Source organism: Ursus arctos, unplaced genomic scaffold, assembly GCF_023065955.2.
Source record: "Ursus arctos isolate Adak ecotype North America unplaced genomic scaffold, UrsArc2.0 scaffold_21, whole genome shotgun sequence".
Taxonomy (NCBI): domain Eukaryota; kingdom Metazoa; phylum Chordata; class Mammalia; order Carnivora; family Ursidae; genus Ursus; species Ursus arctos.
Genome location: NW_026622886.1, coordinates 11,543,447 through 11,565,681, shown reverse-complemented (window position 1 = coordinate 11,565,681; position 22,235 = coordinate 11,543,447). Strand labels below are relative to the sequence as shown.

The 22,235-nt window shown below is 42.0% G+C and overlaps 2 protein-coding genes across 2 annotated transcripts in view; one reads left to right on the top strand and one right to left on the bottom strand.

Moving 5' to 3' along the window:
• Window positions 1-13,212, bottom strand: part of LOC113255961 (putative tetratricopeptide repeat protein 41) — a 36,981-nt gene extending 23,769 nt beyond the window's left edge. Inside the window, exons 1-4 of the mRNA XM_044384481.3 lie at window positions 12,973-13,212; window positions 6,435-6,673; window positions 5,686-5,918; window positions 2,345-2,525 (exon numbers count right to left, since the gene is read on the bottom strand). Coding sequence (XP_044240416.2) covers window positions 2,345-2,525; window positions 5,686-5,918; window positions 6,435-6,484 — 464 coding nt within the window. The 5' untranslated portion in view covers window positions 6,485-6,673; window positions 12,973-13,212. The remainder of the gene's footprint in view (window positions 1-2,344; window positions 2,526-5,685; window positions 5,919-6,434; window positions 6,674-12,972) is intronic.
• Window positions 13,213-14,801: 1,589 nt separating this feature from the next.
• Window positions 14,802-22,235, top strand: part of HSP90B1 (heat shock protein 90 beta family member 1) — a 17,784-nt gene continuing 10,350 nt past the window's right edge. Inside the window, exons 1-5 of the mRNA XM_026499788.4 lie at window positions 14,802-15,123; window positions 16,108-16,210; window positions 17,052-17,193; window positions 17,720-17,836; window positions 18,901-19,232. Of these exons, the coding sequence (XP_026355573.1) occupies window positions 15,075-15,123; window positions 16,108-16,210; window positions 17,052-17,193; window positions 17,720-17,836; window positions 18,901-19,232 (743 nt within the window). The 5' untranslated portion in view covers window positions 14,802-15,074. The remainder of the gene's footprint in view (window positions 15,124-16,107; window positions 16,211-17,051; window positions 17,194-17,719; window positions 17,837-18,900; window positions 19,233-22,235) is intronic.

Below are 22,235 nucleotides of genomic sequence, written 5' to 3'. Positions count from 1 at the left end.
ATCAGTCTGAAGATCCATTAAAATAGGAACCCTGAAGCAGGTTAGAGTTATTAAGCAGAAATTACTCCATAAGAAATCTACCTCCATTATTATGAATTAGGAGTGTGTTACTGCTTTCATTACTTCGCCATCAAATTTGAATGACAGAATCTGATTTTGTGTCCTACCTCCACCTTTGCCCTCTTTAGTCTCTCCTCAGCCAAGCAGCCAGAGTGAGCTTGTCAAAATCAGTGACATATGTCACTGCTTTGTGGTAAAAGTAGTAAAAAGCTCAATTCCTTACGTGTGAGACCAGACAAGACTTACACCCTCCCCCCATCCATTACATGCCCGTCCTCATTCCCTACCGCCCTCCCTACAGCCCTGACTTCCTTCCAGCTTCCTGGCCTCCCTGCCATTCCTCCAGCCTCAGGACCTCTGCACTTGCTGTTCCCTCTGTCTGGAATGCTTGTCCAATCCATATTTGCACAGCTTGCTCCCTCACCTGCTTCCAGTAGTTAGCCAAATGCCACCATCTACTAGATAGCCTATTCCCTTTCAAGGTTTTATATTTTGCTCCATAGCACTAATGGCGTCAAACCTATTACATGGTTTCCGTATTTGCCTTGTTTGTTGCCTAGCTCCATAACGTAAGCTCTGTGGAGGTAGGGGGTTTTGTCTCTTTGTTCACTGCTATATCCCCTGAGTCTAGAACACTCCCTGGTACTTAGCAGGTAAAACCGACAAAGGAAAAATACAAATGTAATACGTCTACATAATTAGGCTAGGGTCTGAATGATTTCTTCTTAAGAACAAACAGAAAATGAAAACACTGCAAAGCAATCTGTGGCTATTGTTCTAGATGGTCAGTTGTTAAGACAATGCTTTGAAACGTCAAAAGAATACCCCTTTCTGTTACCTATACATGTGATTCAGGAAATTACAATACAAAGCATTGTTTTCAAATGGCAAAGTCCTGTTTCCACATACCTAATTTCAAAGGATTTGTTTCATTATTGTATTTAATTGGGCGCAGTTGGACTCGTTTCGTTGCAATAAAAATCATCAAAGGTCTCATCTACTCTGAAATAGTCAAAATTATAACCTACATGAGATATAATTCACATACTGAAAACTCACCATTTTACAGTGAACAACTCGGTGGTTTTCACTGTATTCACACGGTTGTACAAATATCACCACTAATTCCAAACCATTTTCAGCACCCCCTAAAGAACCTCCAGACCCACTAGGAGTCATTTCCTGTTTCTCCTCTTCTCTCATACCCACGCAGCCACTAACCTACTTTCTATCTCAATGGATTTGCCTATTCAAACCTAAGATTTTTTTAACACATGACCTATATATTCAAACCCCTGTTAAGTTTTAAAAGTCTTGCCTGAGCTCCATGTTGTATTAACCAAATAACTTGTCTTCCTCTTGGCACGAGTTCCCGGAACCACAAAAATGTTGGTAGCTCTACCCCTCAGTGGGCTAAAATGGCGGGTGCAGAGACTGGGGCAAAGGTGATGGAGATGTGGAGGTGGAGGGGCTGAACCATCCCCGCCGCTATGGTGGGTTTCTTTCAAAATACAAAACTCACAGAATAAAGGTGATCTGTGGTAAGAGGAGGAGGATGAGGGCGGAAGAAAGAAAACTATCTCAAGAATCTCCCTATTTCTACAGATGAGACAGAGAGGGACACTGTAGACAACCCCAGTCCTACTTCCCACCCCAGCCTCTTCCTGCCTGGAGATGGTGAACAGAGTATGCCACCAGCCCGGGTGGGGAGAGATAGAGAGATAGAGGTTTTAATGTGGAGGACACTGGATAAAACAATGAGGGAGTGCACACGTTGGGTAAGATAACTCAGTTCCAGACACAAACACAAATAATAATGTGGCCCAGAGTAGGCATTCAGTAAGTGTTAGCTGAATATCTTAATGTAATTAATAATGAGCTGATGATGTATGTGGAAGCACTTTGTAAAACCTACAACACTGTACAGATGCATTATTCATATTTCCTGATCTAATTTCTTCCCCTTAAAGTCACTCCATCATTGTCAGGAATTACTTAGACCAACTTAGATCGGGGTGGGGGAAGGTAAGCTCTGCCCTCCTCCTTGAGGAGACCAGAAGAAAGGAAGTGAAATAGCCAGGAAAACTTTGCAAATGCAGAGAGATATCTGATAAGGAAATTCTAAGCCAAGGGTAACTTTTCAGGGGCCTCTCTTGCAGGAAAGGATGGGCATAGAAAAGGGGAGGTGGGGGAAGACAGCTGAAATTTGAGGGATCACATTCACTCAAGACAGGCTGTTTTGCTCAAGTCTAATGAAAAGCCTGGCGATTTCTTGACATCTTACCTGAGAAGAGAGTCTAAACTGGAGCCTGCTGCAGCACCGTTAAAATCAAATCCCGCATCCTTTAAGGCAAATCTCTCCAAGATTTCGAAGGTTCTGTTTGATTCCTTAGAAATAACGAACACTTGCTTGCACTTCTCAGTAAACTCTTCATGATAGAAACGTTCAAAGTTGTGCTTATAGTCTTTAGAGACAAAAAGATAAGTTTTAGTACCTTAGATACCTTAGGTATCTCCCCTTCTGTATCCATATCACCTTCTTTCTATGTTGGTACCATATTTCACAGCCCAGGATGTGGTCTAATGAAAGCAAATAGGCAAGGAACTTAATCTTCCTAAAGCTATTTGTATATGAAATCCTACTTGGGAGCCCAACTTATTTCTTGACCTCAAAATAACAAGGGTAAAAAAAAAAATCAAAAACTGGATTTGCTACATACATGCCCTCATCTTTTTAGATTGTTATCTAAGTATGACGTTACCTAATTCAATCTTGTGGCAAATGTATATATGTCTATCCATGGCAGGGGCTGGGAGAACGGTGTATTTTTGGACAAGATGCCCTAATACAGTGACGACCACTGGGCAACCCCCTTAAACTCTCTGGTAAAATAAGGGGCAGGGCCAGACACTTGGATCTCTGAGAGATTCCTTCTAGTTTCAATTTACTGTAATTCTAAACTCATAGTTTAATTAAAGTCAGGGTGCTCTGGACTGCCAAAATGCCCTTCTGTCTCTGGAGACACTTATATCCCCCCAAGGTTTTGTTTTTGCTTTTAATGGAGGGAGGCTGTGATGCCAGAAAATGAACACCAGGTAGGCTAACCTGGTAGGTTCCCAAGATACTCACCTTGTACCTCCACAGTTAACTGGGTTGCCCTCTGGTTCCGGTGAGAGCCAAACAGACAGGGAGGACCTACGGTCTGGCCAAAGTCAGCTTCAAATTTCAAGATCTTAGACAGAACTGGGAATGATCCCACAGTCTAATGGGTCTCTTGAGGTAAACCTGAACCTCACCCACTAATCTCGAGTATCTTCAAGGACCGCAGAAGTGTCTCTAAGAGTTAAGAGTATGAACCAATAGCTCTACATTGCCTTACAATAACCACCAGCTTCCCAACTGGCCTTTTGTTACCTGCCCCCTACCCCCATCAGATTTTGGGTGATTAAAGGGTATCAAAGATACAAAAGAAAAATAATACAGCACTTCTTTCTAAAGCCTTTTTTTAAAAATAATTCATCCATACTGTAACTTCTAATTCACACATTTAGTCCACATACTATACATTCAAAACTAAAGTCTAAAGCAAGATAATTTTTCAATAATAACTAAAATCAAAGGTTAAGGAGACTACGATGGAGAAATAGCCTGTGTGTAACCCAAATACACAGACAGACTCAATTCTTGAGCACATTAGGAAATATTAATCTATATATGCAGTTCAGATTGAGATTAGTCAAAGAATATCACTATTAACCATATTTCAAGCTTTAGCCAAATGCATATATTCTTCCAGGACTCATTTATTGTTAGTCGTTCTCATCAGCTATTTACTCTGTGCCCAGTATGCATCAGGCACTGTTTTTAGGTATTTTACACACAATATTACTCTCAAGGTGGTTAATAGTAATTCATTATGTAGAAGAAGAAACCAAGGTGTACTAATATTGTCATTTGCTCAAGGTCACACACAACTAGGAACTGAGAAATTTGAGATCGTGTGTGTCCTTAGACATTCTAAAACTCCAAGCTTGTAGTAAATATTCAGGATATTTTTTGACACTCAACATCCATTCACTATAGTTTCCGTAACAGCCCCAGGTTATCATCCGGGACCCCTCCCTGTTCCAACTCTCAATTCATGTTATTCCAGTGGGTCTGACTTCACCTCCAGCCCCAGAGGAGGCATATGACCCAGGATTAGCCCCTCAGAGCATCATATTCTCTTGGCACCAGCGATTAAGTCGGATACAAGCATATGGTCCCAGTCAGGCTAATCGGAGACAGAAAGACTCAATGCTACGTGGACTTTGAGCCACTTCTGCTGGACTTGAACGTGGAGCTACTCCAGCCATCTTCCTTCCATGATGGAGGAGCCAAGGAATTGAGGCAATATCAGGACAGCAGAGCCGTGCTGAGAAACAGCAAGAAACCAGGGCAGGTAACATCGTTTGAGCCACTGGTTGAAGCCTGAGCTGAACCAGACCTAATCCTAGGCTTTAAAGTTACATAAGCTAACAAATTCCCTTTTTGTTAAAGCCAATTTGAGTCACCTGCAACCCAAAGAGTTATGATTGACACAATATTCTTTTCTAGGACTCCAAAATGATTTGGCTTGTAGGCAGAGTTGATCAGCACCGGTGAGATTTCACCACCCGCCTCCCTCCCCACCAACACTGCATTCGAATGAGTTGAGGTGAGTCAGCTCTGTCCCATTCAGTTCACCACAGATCCACCTGCTTCGTATCAGAAGGACTATTGCCTTCCTGGCCCCTGAAAGCATTGGGGAACGCACCACCTGCCGTCACTTTGCAATTTCACATTAATTGGGCCCTTACAATAGTAATTCATAACCTTTTTTGGGTCATCGAAACTTCTGAGGATCTGATCAAAGACACAGGCCATCTTTCTACCCCCCCAACACATGTATGCATGTAAACATACTATTTTTCATATTTTATATCACTTTAGGGGCATCAAGGACCCCTCCCAAATCTGTCTAGGTGAAAAATCTCTGCCAGACTCTAATATTGCTCTGTCTTTTCTTTCTGTGTGTCCTCAAGACACTACTTTCAAAAATAAATGTAATCACTTCATTTAGAGGCAGAATGGCAAGCTGTACTTCTCGGACCGTAACGTGTATGCAACTCACATGGTCATCTTATTAAAATGTAAACTCTTATTCAGTAGACCTGGACTGCTTTCCTAATAAGCTCCTAGGTGATGCCAAGGTTGCCGGTCCACAGATTACTGAGTAGTAAGGATGAATGATGTTTAGCCGTATCCCCGACCTCCAACCACTAAGGTGCCAGGAGCATTCCCCCCCAACTCTGACACCAAAATGACTTCAGACGAGGCCAAATGTCCCTTGGGGGGACTGCCAGATATTTTAGGTCTTCTCCAAGCTCCTGGACTTCCTAAATAATCTTCCATGACCCTTTATTTGCTCTTATTTCCAGTTTAAAAAATCTTCAAATGGAGAAATGCATGTTACAGATATATGGTCACAATTTTAAATGCTTAGGGAACATTTGCAATTTTCAAAAGGCCTCTTACAAGGAAGACATGCAAAACATATTAACTTTATGTTAAAAATAGACTTAGCTATCTCCATAGTTACTCACCCATATTTTCTATCATTAAAGTGGCTGGGTAAAGTTGTTCTATCACAATTGACCAGTCCTTGAAAACCAGCTCACCCAACTCAGGGAGATCTTTATAAAATCGGACAGGGAGTCCTTTGCTAATAATCTTGGCCTTAAGCTTTCCGATCCTTAATTTTTCTTCGTCATTCAGAGAGCCTGAAGACAGCCTCTCCTTTTCTTCACCTAAAGTCTTCAGCAGCGTGGTTCCGGTCCTAAAGTAAAAATACTGAAATTGAGACTCATTCAGAAATGCTGCTTGGATGATCTCAAACTCCGTCAAACTGTAGTTGGGATTCTCCAGGACCCAAGGATAACCATTTTTTGCAGCAACATAGAGATTCTGCTCTACTGTGGATAAACTTGACAAGTCAGTTGCTTTGGAGAATACTAAAGGCACGTGGTCAGGGAGAAAGTCCCCGTATGTCTGACCCAGCATGCAGATGAAAAAGGGAAAGCAGCTGTTCACGTAGTCGAGACAGAGCTTCAGATACTGGGAGTGGAGACAAGAATGCTGTCTAAACAGGTTGGAGGATAAGGGCGGCGGGTCCATCAACGCTGACCACCTCAGGTCTACAGCTTTGAAATATGTGCCCCGGGAACTGCAGAGTTCATTAAGCTGAGGAAAGATGTAGTTTGCCAAAAAGTCTCTCTCTTCTTGAAAATCATTCAGAGTTGAGCAGATGTAAGGCTGAATGGGTTTCTGGAACTTTAAAACAAACTGGGCATACCTGTCTACATTTGCCTTCTGGCTTATTTCACTTTGCTCAGGGGATGACATCGTGCTTAAAATATAACCATTTTCATTCTGGCATAGCTGCCGACCTCCACTGCATCTAAGACTTCCTCCTAATGATGTTAGCTACAAACACTTCGAAAACATTCCCCAAAATGGTTTCTTTCTTATTGACATGTGAAGGTGAGAGGTGCCAACCAACGGACAGATCAGAGTTGAAAATCTAGTTTAAGACTGAAAAACAAAAAAAAAATTCATTTTAGGATTAAAGGAAGTTCACATTTCCCCTCTTCTCCCCCAAAGCTTTTGCTGAACAGCTGAGAACCACGAGGTGAGCAAGCACTAGACACAAGGCTCTCCCCTTTTCCCAGCCCACCGTTCCACCTTCCCAGTATTCCTTCCTCCCACTGCTACTTCTGCCCCCTATAAATTTGGAAATCATGCAAGGGGACTTCCTGAGAGTGTGAAAAGGAAGACAAACCCAGAGAAGGATCCTCATGTATCTAGAAGCAGAATTAGCCAAGACCCATGACCAAGACCAGAAGCAAGAATGAATAGGTATGAAGTTGAGGTCAGGATAATAAGAAGATATCAAAGTGTCACAAGGTCCAAGACCAGTAATGCACCTGGCATCTGAGAGACACAAGGAAGTTGGGATCTAAGACCTTCAAAGAATTCTGTGATTTTTTTTTTTTTTTATCTTAAGTTGAGCAGACTCATACAAATTCCATCCACCTACATGAGCCGGGAATTCAATTCCACTGAGCTAATGATGAAACACACACCCTCCAATGCTGATGTAGATATGCTTGCACCTTGCTCAGAAGCAAAAAAAATTAAATGAAAATGACCCCTTTTATGAGCTTTTTCTTAATGCAACTCATTTCCTTACCAAGCATTGCTTTTTTGGTTACATTTTTTGCCTCCACCTAAGGAGAAACATCATGTTACCGTGTATAGGGCAATTTTTCATCACAAATACCTGACAAGTATAATGCAGTACCTTTTTAAAAAGTGTTAACCCTTTGACTTCTAAGTGTCACAATAGTTTAATAATAGATCATATTGCCACCCTACTTTACAGACAAAGAAACAAAAGTTCAAACAGGATAAGCTACATGTCCAAAATCACTTGGCTCGTGAGTGGAGAGCCAGGATCTAAACACAGGTTAGCCTGACTCCATTATAGTGTCTCTACATTATAGAGATAATGAAATTCCTTAAATCAATGGGTGGAAATACCAATCTAATAAATGATATTGTAATAAACAGGTGGTAATTTGAAAAAAAATTAGTTTAATCTGTGCTCACACACTACTGCACCGAAAAAAAAAATCTAAAAAAAAAAAAAAAATGACAGAATAGGTATCATGGATGTTTTATTAACAGAATTCTCTCCCGCCATGTAGGAGGCTAGAATTGGATTATCAGCCCTTGCAAATATCTACCTTCTCCTAGTCCCATGCAATCAGAGGTCATTTCTATTTTGGTCTCTACCATGTCCTCAACACTTAGTATAATGACTGGCTAAGAGTGGGTGATAAGTAAATATTTGTTGAATGAAAAAATTTAATGTAATTTTTAAATGAAAAGAAAATATAATTAAATATTTATCAAACCTGGAGAGGACTTCCAAAACTTATAAGCTGTAGAAGAAATCACAAAACATGGACAGATATGGTTACATTTTGAAAAAACTTAAAAGGCAACCAATGAACTGTAAAAACTACTTGCCACAAATAAATCTATCTTTATTCTAAAAAAATACTGGCATCCTAGTAGACATATAAGCAAAAGATACAAACAGATAAAAAGAAAAACAATACAAGAATACATAAAAAATCTCATGCAACCTTTCTAGAATTCAAAAAAAAATTTTAAAGCAATGGTAGAGATTTTTAACACCTGTTTGTAGCCATGATAGAGTAATAGGGACTAGATTTATCTATCCTCTTCAGAAAATTAGAAAACTGGACAAAATATATTAAATAGCTTTTTTCAGATTTAGACATCAGACAGGATGGGAGTGTGAATCCTGAGAGAGAAGTGAGCTAGAGAAGTTTATCAGAAAAAGAAGACTTCAGAACAAAGAGTACTACTAGGAATAAAGAGTGACATTACATAATGATAAAGCAGTCAGTCCACCAAGAAGCAGAGCAATCCTCAGAGTGTATGCACCTAACAACAAGAGCTCCAAAATAAACAAAGCAAAAACTGGCAGAAATGAAAGGAGAAACAGACAAACCCTTAATATAGAGATTTCAGCATTCCCGTTCATATATTATGTATTTTTTTTAAAGATTTTATTTATTTATTTATTTGACAGAGATAGAGACAGCCAGCGAGAGAGGGAACACAAGCAGGGGGAGTGGGAGAGGAAGAAGCAGGCTCATAGCGGAGGAGCCTGATGTGGGGCTCGATCCCATAACACCGGGATCACGCCCTGAGCCGAAGGCAGACGCTTAACCGCTGTGCCACCCAGGCGCCCCATATATTATGTATTTTGTGCTACAACTGCAGAGTTGAGCAGTTGAGGCTATGAGCAGGCTTTGACTACAAAGCCTGAAATATTTTCTATCTGGCCCTTTAAATGATGTTCACTGACCACCATTCTGGGCCATAAAGGCTCCCTGTTCCTCGGCCCCTCCCTCCCCCGCTCATGCTCCTGCACGCTCTCTCTCAAATAAATAAAAATCTTTTTTTAAAAAGCCTTTTAAAAAGATAAAATAAAATAAAAAATAATAATCTCCACACCTTGCTCTACAACTGCTAATAATGAGCGTTCCCAGGTTTTGCAGAAATACGAGATTGAGGCAGGGGAGGGGAGAGCAGAAGGAACCTAAATGGAAGGAGTTCTTTTTGAGTGGATGGAAAATATAGAAAAGGCATGACTTTAAATTTTTAAAACAATTTAAGACAAAAAAAATTTTAACTAGAAACTTCATTATTACCATAAGTGCAAAACCCTTATCATATGCCACAAATAGATAGTAGCCATAAAAATAAATGCACTAAAAAGCAAACCGTGTGAAAAAATTCTAGATACACTTCTTTTACTGAATAGATTAACATGTACTTATAAGAGAGACATGTAAGACAAACTTGTACCAAACTAACTTTCTCTTGGCCTAATCAAAAAGACTGAAGCAGAATTGAAAAGTCCAACATCCGCGCCAGGGAATCAAAGTTATTTAATATCTGCCCCTGGCCCATCTGATAGCAGTAAGGGGCATCAGAGTGAGTATACTCCCGGAGGTTGAACACGGGTGTTGGAGTCATATAACTCTGACACTAGTTCCTGCACCTGTACATCTGGAAATGACAACCACACCCATGTGACAGGATTAAATGAGACTTTGCATAATAAGCACCTAATTGTGCTAAAACTTTGTTTTAACACTGCTAAAATGGACTTCTCATAAAGAAATATCCTTCCCAACAGATTTCTTAAGCAAATTATTGCTGCTTAATGTATTTATGACCTACAAGGTCCACATTAAGCCCTCAATGTTTGCTATTCCTATTGTTGTAAACGTTAGTATTACCTTTACCGCAAATGTTCGCCTTCGTATTTTGTGATAAAGCAGCCTCAACAGCATTACTCCATGTATCACTGTACTTTGTAACTAAAAGTTATGAGAATATCTATTAACTAGTCAAAAATTCCTCTGAACTTTTAAAGAAATTTCTCTCAATATTTTAAGGCTTAGAAATTTCTATATTCAAATGCCATACCCCCTGCTCCCCACCCACAATGACCGCAGGTTCTAACTTTGGTAATTTTACCCTTGACAGCCCCAGATTCTTTTAAGTTTCTTAAAATGTCAATGGTGGGACTGCAAATTGGTACAACTATTTTTTAATTGACCTATTTTTCTAAGGCAGACTCTGGGGAGATATTTGTTTTTAATTAATAGAAAATAAAATAGAAACTATAAGACTACAGATGAATTTAATTTAAAACAGGTTTAAGAGCACCTGGGTGGCTCAGTCAGTTATGTGTCCAACTATGATCTTGGCTCAGGTCTTATTCTCACCATCATGAGTCCAAGCCCTGTACTGGGCTCCACGTTGGGTGGAGAGCCTACTTAAAAAGGGCGGGGGGGGGGTGTCCTGGGTGGCTCAGTCAGTTAAGCAACTGCCTTTAGCTCAGGTCATGATCCCAGGGTCCTGGGATGGAGCCCCGCTTAGGGCTCCCTGCTCAGTGGAGAGCCTGCATGTCCCTCTCCCTCCGCTGCTCCCCCTGCTTGTGCACTCTCACATGCTCTCTCGCTCTGTCAAATAAATAAAATCTTTAAAAAAAAAAAAAAAAAGGTTTAAACTTTCTAATTGCATAAGAAAGTTACAGCACCCAGAGATTTTATTAGCAAATTCAGGTAAACATTTTATAAATCCAAAGTCAATTCTCAAGCAAGATAATTTAGTGTGAGTTGGGACAGGGTATAGGGAAAAGATCACAAATATTCCAAAATCACAGCTAAAACTAGTCAAAAATGAGATATAATGTAAACTACCATTACATTAAATATTTAGAAACACATTCATTGTTCTATAGCCAAAATAATACAAGTTCTACAGTTGGAAACATTAAACATTACATAACGAAAAACCACTCAAAAGTTAACATAAGAAAATAATTATGGCTGTTTAATGTCTTAGCTAAAATCTTTTTTTTTTTTTTTTCCCGAAACCTTCAAATAGGACAAAGGAGTTCGGTGCCGGCTGTGCGGAGACACATCCCCTGGTACAATCTACTATGCCGGACAACGTGAGGCAGACAACCTTTCCGCCAGAACAGCTAGAGAAGCTAGGTAAGATACTTGAGAGCTTGTTTAAAGGCATCAGGATTTGAGGAGACAAGATTCCAGAAAGAAAGGAAGCTTTGAGAAGTGAGCCCTACATTCTCTGTTGCTTTTCCCTTCAAAGTACTTGCTGATTCTTATGCCACACAGAGCCTATATTCTTGGAAGAAAGCGCAATACTGATAAGCGGCCGCCTCATTGTACCAGCGCTAGAAAGACAAAAATTGGATTCCAGGGCTCAGCAGGCAGGAGGCTTGGTAAACACCCTAGGCTTTCTGTTGTATTTTCTGGATGCCCAATCTGCAAAGGTTTCCTGCATCCCTCGTGTGTCCTCACAGGTGCTCTCATTTTCTTCTAAGCTGGATTTTTTTTTTTTTTTTTTTTTTAAGTAAGCTCCATGCCCAGTGTGGAGCTCAATGTGAGGCTTAAACTCATAACCCTGAGATCAAGACCTGAGCTGAAATCAAGATGTCGGCCACTTAACCAACTGAGCCACCTAGATGAAGTCTTTTAAACTTCCACTTCTGTGTGCTTTTGGCAAGTTTAGAGCAAGTCTGTTGGTGTTTATATATTTATCTTATAGTCAATAATTTACCAGATTTTCATACTCATTATAATGTTTTCTCCCTAACTAGAGTCTTTCGGGTTTCCAGGATACACAGTTATTTCACCAATAAGGAGGAATTCCAAAATAAAATTAATGTCAATTACTTCCTATTCTTATCTTAGACCCTCCAAAACAGTGTGGGACCATACTGACAAAAACAGGCATGTCTGTCTGGTTCCTGATTCCTACTGAAACAGGTTTTAGTGTTTTGCTGTTCAAAATGATAGTTGCTTTCAGTTTTTTTTTTATCAAGGTATAATTTACATATAACAAAATCTACTCTTCTTTAAGTGTAGAGTTTTACCGCCATGTGATTTAACCACCACCAAAATCAAAATCAAAAGCACTTCCATCACTCCAAAAAGTCCCTTCCGCAGTCTTCTGCACTCATTCTCTTACATCTTTGCTTCACTTCAGATAAGATATAGCACTTATGCAACTCCGCCATTAATATCTGCTCAAGCTCCGCAGAGACCATATCTATAATCCTCACCCCTGTGCAGCCAGCACCTTGCATAACACCTGGCACATACCAAATCAACACTTGCTGGATAAATAAATGAATGAATGAATAAACCAATCAACCAACCAACAAACCCACCTTGGTGCTCACCCCCATTCCTGAAGCTCCCTAATTCCAACTGCTTTCCTGCCTTACTCTCCCTGGTCTGCACTCCCCCTGCCTCCTCACTGCTGGACTACGCCTGTCCACCAGGTGAGCTATCTATTGCCCATAATGCCACCCCTTCGCCGGTATGGTTTTCTCTTCCAAGAAGAGACTTACCAACAACAACAAAGGTAGTTGTTTCCAGTAGTGTCCATAGACATACAGTGTCAAAGGGAAAAACTAGAATTAGGAAGCAAGGGAATCAGATCCAAAGGTAGGGAGTTTAGTAACAGCCTGGAGTGTTAAGTTCCAGAGGAACTAGACCAAGATGGGAAGTGAGAATAAATAATGGGTAAAAGGTCAGAAGAGGTGGGCACCCCAGGTGAGAAAAAGCAAGGCTGGGGTCTAATAAGCTGCCCTTTCCCTGCACAGGGCGCAAAGACAGGGATCCTGTCTTAAAGGGGCAGAGCCAAGCCTTCATAAATTCCCACCACCATCTGATGAAACGTCTACTCACAAGCAATGTATCTATTTTGGAGGACATGTCTCATTCTCAGTTCCCTCCAGGTGCAACACGAACTAGCCACCGCTGACTCCTTAAGATGGAATTTGCAATTTCAGAACTGGTTGCTTACTTGTTCAGAGCTAGAGAAAGAGGTGAAGGAGTTGTGAAACGCAGAAAAGTGAAAGAACTCATCTTTTCTAAAAGCAAAAAATAAATAGGAGTTAAAATATACAAAAATGCAATTATTTGAGATTTCTGAATGTAATTCTCACCCTAGCACACTTAAAAAAAAAAAAAGGTACAAGCACAAAAGCATTAAAAAAAAAAAAAAGCTTTGTAAGGTATCCTTTGCTTACTAGTAACAAATGTTGGTAATTTGAGCAGATGTAAATAAGTCACCACCACAATGTGTAAACACCAACCACAGAATTAAGATTGGCAAACCTAAATAGGGGAAGTTGCGAAAAGATTATGATAGCCTGTCACTGAAAAGCTTGTTTTCAGGAATTCGAATGAACATCTGAAAACAAATTAAAAGTTCCATTTTCCTGGAGGAAGCAACAAGGTAGGGAGTGTTGTTGGACACAAAGTCGGAGTTGGGGTGGGGAGAGAAGTATGTAAAGACTAGGTTAAATAGACACAGAAAATATTTCCAGAGGCGCAAGCTTAGGGTGAGGGACTTCCCTCGCCGGAAAGACACCTGGTCCTTTGTGTCTCTAAATGCTGAGTAGGTATTTCTATGAAGTTACAAAGCCGCGCACCCTCCCGTTCGCAGCCCCAAAGGTTTTGCTTTCAAATATCTGCAGGTGTCTCCTCTTGCACCGGGGTAAACGAGGTTTTGGGGGTTTTTTTTCGTTTTCTGTGCTAGAGCGAACTTTACCAACACGTTCTCCACCTAACAATAGGGATTCTAAGGCAGCCGGCGGGTCACCGCCTCTGAACTTGAGGAGTTGAGGGCATCAAAGTTGCTCTCAATTTCCCTCACGGGAAAAAAAAGAAAGAAGCCCCACTATCCTCTCCTGCAAACCAGACCAGGGAGGCCGCAGGTTCCGGCCACTGAACACTGAGAGGCAGCGGGGGCTGCGGCAGCCCCCCAAACGACGCACGAGAAGCCAGATTCCTGTTTACCAGCCGGAGGCGGAGCCCAGACTCATAGAGGCCGACCCCCCGAACACAAGGCGGCCGCGGCCAAGGTGTCGGAGCTTTCCAGGCCTGTTTCTACAGGCTGTGTACCCTGGAGAATCCTGGAATAAATAAAGACCTTTACTACAATCAGAAGAAGACGTAAATTCTAAAACACGCAGCGCGTAATTCACGCAAAGACACTTTGGGAAATGCGGCAGGGCTAAACTACGCAGCTGGTTCACAAGCCAAAGACTACGATTCCCAGCATTCAATACAGTGTACCCCCTGTTACGTTGCATGCCGGGAACTGTAGTTTCTCACCACCTCCATCTAAAAAGTACTCCGGGGATTTTCAACATCTCACGTGTTTCTCTTCTCGGGGATGCACTACCAAAGAGAAAGCTGACTGCGAAAAGGCGCGCGGGAATCATTCCCAACGTGACCCCAAGCGTAGACGGGGAAAGCGAAGAACCGTTGCCATGACTACCGTTTCTCCTGGTCACGGAATAAACGCATTCAAGGATCCGGAAGTGGTTCTTCTGCGACCTCTCCAAAACGAGGGATGTGTTCTGTGCTGACGTTCATTGGGCCGTTTCCCCGAGAGGCCAAAGCTACCCAGGCAAAGGGGCGGTTCCGTGTGAGAGGGGCCCGCGGAGCCATTTGATTGGAGAAGAGAGGCTACGGCTGACCAATCGGAGGGAGCCACGCTTCGGGCATCGGGCACCGCACCTGGACAGCTCCGATTGGTACACTGCGGTCCCCCCCACGAGTCCCCATTGGGTAGAGGGGGTGCGTGGTGCGGCACCATTGGTGGGTTCGTGTTTCCCGTCCCCCGCCCTCGAGAGGCTGGGGTGAAAAGCGGCCCGACCTGTTTGGGGGGTGGTGGGCGGACCGCGCGGCTTGCGGTGTGAGCGTCTGAGCCCCGTGGTGGGGGGTGGAGGCGGCTCCTGCGATCAAAAGGGACTTGAGACTCTCACCGGCCGCGCGCCATGAGGGCCCTGTGGGTGCTGGGCCTCTGCTGCGTCCTGCTGACCTTCGGTGAGTGATCCCAGAAAACCGGGCGCCCCCGGACGCCCCCACTCCTCAAGCGCGGCCTCTTCTCGAAGGTTCTGGGGGCGTTGAGCCTGGGAGGGGGATTACGGGGCCTCCGTTGAGCCGAGGGGAATCCATCCCCTTTCCTCGAAAGAGGCTCAGGGGAGTTCGCACACTATACTTTCTGTGGAAAAGAAAAACGAGAACCGAGAACATTTAAATCCCTTGCAGATCTCCTAGTATTCGCGCTTAGAGGTCTCGACCAACTTGGGGTGGGGCGCCTCTCGGGCTCCGGGTCCCCCGGGAGCCTGCGGGTGCCCATTCCGGAGGACTTTCGCCAGACGCAGGATCCTTTGGCCCTCTGAGCTTGGGGACCCCCGCATCCAGTCTGCGAGTCAGAACGCGGGTTTCCTTTCTTAGGTGCTGGACTGCGGAGTGTGGGGCCCTGAGTCAGAAGAAAGGCAGTGTCAGCGTGTTAGCTTCACTTTTGCTCGAGCTTCTTAACATCTCAAAATCTCTTTACTTCTCTTCCCTCGCTCAGTTGGGCCCGATTTCAGTTCCTCTCGCCAGTGGTTGCACAAATTCTATTTGTATTCCGACCTGCGATATTGAAGGTCTTAAGTTTCGGCATGGTCAGTTGGGAGGCCTTGCCTCGGCCTGCACGCAACACGTGTGACTGTAGAAGGGACCTGGTATCAATCTGCTAAACTTTATTTATAAAGCATCCGAGGGCCGCTCTTCGATCGAACGTGGTGGCAGCCTCCGCGTTTCAGAATCTACTGGAGGACTCAGTATCTGAACTTAAATAAGAAATCTACCAAGTTGGGTTTACACTGGGTCTTTAAACTAATGGATCCATTCTTCCAATCCCACCTCCCATATTTACCACCTGAATTTTGCAACCCCTACTCTTGCCCCGTTTGATTGTATCTTCTAAGAAGTACTGGAAGCAACGATGGTTTAAGAGTTTTCTGGTGTCAAATCTTTCAGGGTCAGTCCGAGCTGATGATGAAGTTGATGTGGATGGTACAGTGGAAGAGGATCTGGGGAAAAGTAGAGAAGGCTCAAGGACAGATGATGAAGTAGTACAGAGGTTTGTGTTCTTTGACTCTACACAGCTTAGCCCTTACGAACAGTAGAATATAGTGGCGTGTTATCTTTTCTTCAAAGGTCCAGATGACATGTAACACCCCAAATTTAAATATCCAAGAAATGGTCAAAGAAAGTGTTAGGGCTATCATGTTCATCCCTAAGTATCTCCAAACTTGCCCCTAGGAATGACTGGTCAGAATGGGTTGAATTTCTTTTGAAAACTATTTGGATAACTAGATGGCAGAATATAAGCTCTGTGACTTTCCTAAGACCGGTTGGTTTTATATTCAGTAAGTGTGTAAACTTAGCAAATTTTGTTTTAAGTAATCTCTGCCCCCAGTGTGGGGCTTGAACTCCTGACCCCTCACACCGAGTCACATGTTCTACTGATTGACCAACCAAGTGCCCCTAAACTTCGTAATTTAAAAAAAGATTTCCCTCAGTTGAGCAATGTTTTCAAATTTGGCCCCTTGGGACTTAAATTGACAATTTTGTAGACCACTAGAGGCCAAAGCTTCCCAGGCAAAGAGGCAGTACCACGTTCGAGGGAACATATAAATAAGTATGACCTTGCTTTTTATTTTTAGTAGAGGAAAGTCAGGTTTATTTCTCTGACAGTTTTAAGAACTGAGTGTTAGAACTCAGTGCTAATGTGGTAAAGTTTTACTGTGGCAAAATAATAGAAATAGTGGATTAGTAATATTTTATAATAGGTTTCCATTTTACCCTTTTAACCCTTAAGACAGTCTCGTGAGACCACTGTGCTTTCACCACATATCCTGTGTTTTTGGAGGGAACTAAGTAAGCAATGCAGTAGTTGATCAACTTTTTTTTTTTCTTAGAGAGGAAGAGGCTATTCAGTTGGATGGATTAAATGCATCCCAAATAAGAGAACTTAGAGAGAAATCAGAAAAATTTGCCTTCCAAGCTGAAGTTAATAGAATGATGAAACTTATCATTAATTCATTGTATAAAAATAAAGAGGTAAGCAACATGTGGTTTGGGCAATACTATTTTCTCTCTGTGCAATAGCATACTTGTTTACCTTCATAATAAATTTATGTAGGAATTTCACGTAAGTAGTTATTAGCACAGTTTATATACCCAGTATGTATAAAAATTGCTTCTAGATACCTGTGGGGGTGGTGGATAGACATTTTCCTTTTGTCCTTTCCGTTCCAAATATGTTTATAGTCTGCCAAATAGTGTTGAGGACAGTCACAGAAACTAAGCCCTTTGTGTTACAGACATAAAGATCACTAGTATGAGACTGGAGTGTTACTACTCTTACCAGTTCAGGTATCCCTTGCAGTTGCTAAAGTCCTATGTGTAAAGAGCTGTACCTTCCTTTACCAAGAGAGTAAAGTCACTCCCGTACCATAAGTTTTATTTTTTAAACAAGTGCTTTTTCAGAGTACAGAAGAGAACTAAAACGAGTTTGACATTAAATTTGCTGTTTTATATATCTTGAGGCTAATTAAAGTGTATGTTAAATCTGGCTTCCATTTAGATTTTCTTGAGAGAACTGATTTCAAATGCTTCTGATGCTTTAGATAAGATAAGGTTAATATCACTGACTGATGAAAATGCTCTTGCTGGAAATGAGGAACTAACTGTCAAAATTAAGGTAAGCTTAAAAGAGCTTTCTTTTTCTTCTAAAACAAAAAGAATCCTTAAGAGATAGGGAATCTCTATCAGTCAAGATAGGCCAGGTTATGCTGCAGTAACAAATAACCCCTAAGCCTAGGGTCTTAAATTGGGGTTTAGCAAAATACAGCCTGTGGGCCGAATCCAACCTACTTTTTTTTATAAATAAAGTTTTATTGAAACACAGCCATGCCTGTTCATGTGTTAGCTATGACTGCCTTTGTCCTACATGGTGGGTTTGAGTAGTTGTGACAGAGACCATATGGCCCACACACCTAAAATATTTACTCTCTGGCCCTGTTTCAGAAAAAGTTTGCTAACCCCAGGATTAAATTATCAACCACAGGCCACTGTGGCCTTTGCTTCGCATCATCCTCACTCCAGGACACAGGCTGATTGAGTAGCCACCATGTGGAGTGTAGTTTGTTGCCATGGTACAGAGAGCTTGGAGGGTCTCCCATCCTTTAAAGCCTCTGGCCTGAAAGCTACATTCCTGACTCCCACTTGCAGCTTATTGGCCAGAACCAGTCACATGGCCTTAATAACCAAAAATGAAGGAAGCGTATTCCTGCTATGTTTCCGGAAGACAGAGAGCTGAGAATATTTATTGGAGAACATTGATCACCACAGATTCCAAATATAGAAGTCATTCAAGTTGTGAACCTTTTTATTTTCTATGAAAGGAATAGGCACAACCTAAAATTTTATTTTTCTTAAATTTTTTTCTTCAAAAATAATTTGTTTTGTTTAGGTCTATCCCTGCGCTTTGATGTTTGGACCAGTTTGTCTTCTTTATATTGATACTTTCTCAAATACACTGAACTTAAGATTTTTCTCTATAAAGAAAGGTGCTTGCCTGTAAGGTGCACATTTTCTGAAAAGGCCATGAGATACTAAATGGTGGAAAATGAACCCAGTTTAGTTTTCTGTATTGGAATTGAGGTGGCCCAGAGCTGGTAGTTTCTGAATATATAGCTCAGGATTTACTTGTCATACTGTGAGTATTAAGCAAATAAAACTATCCTGTTCTTGTCTTGCTTTCAGTGTGACAAGGAGAAGAATCTGTTACATGTCACAGACACTGGTGTAGGAATGACCCGGGAAGAGTTGGTTAAAAACCTTGGTACCATAGCCAAATCTGGAACAAGCGAGTTTTTAAACAAAATGACCGAGGCGCAAGAAGATGGCCAGTCAACTTCTGAATTGATTGGTCAGTTTGGTGTCGGCTTCTATTCTGCCTTCCTTGTAGCAGATAAGGTTATTGTCACGTCAAAACACAACAACGATACCCAGCACATCTGGGAATCTGACTCCAATGAATTTTCTGTAATTGCTGACCCAAGAGGAAACACTCTAGGACGGGGAACAACAATTACGTGAGTATTACTGATTCCTGATAAGAAGTATCCGTCCTAGCGAGGATCTTGACTCTGAGCAAACCACTTATTCTGGGCTTTCATTCCTTGCCTATAAAATTGACCTGTTCTCATCACTTGAGGAAATATTTTGAGGACCTCCTAAGGGCCAGACACACAGAGTTATAATGGCCGCTATACATAGAGGGCAAAAAGTCAGAAGGGTTGGCTCTTCTAGGGGAGAAAGCAAATTGGAGGCCTCACGAAGTGGGTGGATGCAAGATTTCCAGGGAAGCAAGAGCTGGGAAAGAAGTGTCAGATCTGTGGAGGATTGTGGCTCCAAAGGCATGGAGGCACAGCACGTTCACAGGATTCAAGAAATTCGTCTCGGTTGGTGGCAAATCACGATAGAATTTTTTATTAGCTTTTTTAAGGTTTTCTGAAGATGAATATGGAGGGTGGCAGGACTGGATGAGAGGAGACTCTCAGGGTGGCCATTGCAAATACTCAAGTAAGGTAGTAGCTGGTGCTGGCTGGGGACAAGTTGGAGAGAACAGGACAAATAAAGAACTTGAAGAAAGTTAATAAAAGTTCTTCAGAAGAAGATGTCTCCTCTGAGGATGGTTGGAAATTGTTGAATTCAAACTGGAATTTGGTTCAAGCCGGTGAATGTTACTTGTATAGACGAGGCACATCGCCTGCCCAGGGGCTCGTGGTGGTCATAGCGCTGTGAAGTAGACGACAGCTTTTTGCCTTTTTGTTCCCCCAACAAATAGAACAAGATACTAACATTTGCTTAGTACTTAGGGAATGATAAGTAAATCCTGAGCTGTATGAAGCTACCAGCTTCAGGCCACAACAAAGAAATCCCATTTCAGAGGTCGTTTGGCTTGCTCCTTGCCATGTGAAAATGTGCCCACAGCCTCAACTCTATTTCTTCGTTCAGTTTTAAGTTTTCTGAACATAAGAATTTTTAAGTATTCAGAATATAAGAAAGCATATATTTATCATTTTGACCAGTGTTCTTCACCCCAGAAGGTGAATAGTTCTGTCTTCATTTTCATAAATGTTCCTTTAACAAAGACTAATTAGATGAGTGCATTTTAGTACTTTTACTAACATTTCCCAATTTATCTTTCTCTGCCTTCGTTATTGACAGTCCTATCTCCTGCTCTCAATAGGAAGCATCACTAATAGTTACCCCAGTGCCCTCTCTGTTAGGTGTTAAAGGAACATAGGTAAGTCTCCTCTCTTAACTATAGTGAGATAGAAAACAACGTCCCAAGAGGGCTGATGTCTCAGGGTGCTGAGAAACAGGTGAGCTTGTCTAGATGGGTGCTGCGTGGAAGCAAACATGTATTTGCTCAACTGTTCCATTCCTGCAGCCTAACACTTGACTGACAGATGTTATTGGAGTGAATGAATAAGGGTAATCAGGACAGCTTTGTGCAGGTAGCATGAACAGCTGATAAGTGAGTGTGAAACCTCACAAGTGCTCTCCCTGAGCAAAATTGCCATTTTTCTTTAAGTCCTTCTACCCCAGCATTTATTCAGCAGATAATCGTTTAAGTGCCTATCACCTGCTAGGGTTAGGACTCCAGTGGAGAGTAAGACCAATGCGGTCGCTGCTTCCATGTGGCTTATTCTGGTAAAGAAGAAAAACATGAAATAATTTCAGAGTGGCAACTGCCTGAAAGGAAGCTAGAGGACGCTTCCCTTATCAGAAGGACTTTCTGAAATCGTGGTGAGTTAGGTTCAGCTCTTCTAGGCACAGTGTGTTGGAATGGCCAAAGGAAAGAGGAAAGAGAAGGCAAGAAAGTGATGAGGTCAAGGTCCCACCTTATATATATGATTTCATCTAATATTCGACCAATAAAACAAGCTATCAAACAATTTAGTTCCTACCTTCTCCTCCTGTTCCCACCCCTAAATTAGGCCCTACTATACTCTTATGAGAGATCTTGTGAGAATTCGATGGGATCATGAAATTAGCATCCAGTAAATGCTAACTAGTACAATGGCTTCTGTCCTTCCTACCGTGAGAGAGGTATTCTGCATTTTTCCCTAAAGCTGGTCGCTACTTCTGATCTGCTGCCTGCCTCCTCCTACCTCCTCAGAGGCTAAGCATAAATTAATTCCAACCCTATCTTTTAAAGTCAGTCTTTCCCACACACTCCCTCTTTCCCATCAAAATGTAAACATGTTCAAGTCTCAGTGGGGAAGGAGAGACAGGTGGTGCTGCACCACCCCCCCCCCCCACAGTCAGGCGTTTATGACTTTATCCACCACCTTTCCATTGAAATAAGTCACCAGTAATTCTTGTTGCTAAATCCAGTGGATCCTGGGTTTTTTAATTGACATTGCTCCCAGCAATAGATTTCCTTTTTTCCTTAGTTTTCCTCTTGTTTCCTACATAATTTGCTATCTACGTAACACCATCCGCTTCATACCTAGTTTCCATGACCCTGCATATCTTTTTGTTTCCTTTGCCTGTTGTTTAAATTTTGACAGTATCTCTCTTTCAAAGGTAACTTTCAGCCTTTTCTCATTATTTTTGTGTTCCTTGTGCAGTCTTCCTACCATGATGGATTCAGCTTCCAGTTCTTGCTCAGAGTTCTCAAATCTCTATTCTTAGTCTGGATCAGGAGTCAGCTGCCTTTTTCCTAAGTGGCCAGCTAGTAAATATTTCAAGCGTTTGGACAGTGGGATCTGTCATATGTCACAACTCTGATGTTCTCGCTTGAAAGTGACCATAGACAGACAATACACGATGAGGTTGTGTCCCAATAAAACTTCTTACAGGTGCCAGCCATGGTTTGCCAGTCCTTGGCCTAGATCTCCCTACTGGGCTCTGCACTCATATATCCAGTGGCTTTTAAATACCTCTTAAGATGTAACCAGCTTGAACTTGGATCCACAACTGAACTTTCCTCCAACCCCACATCACCAAGATACGTGCTCTGAAACCAGAGACTTGTCCACTTCATTAGGCTGTGTCGTCATGTACTGTCTACCTCTTGGTAA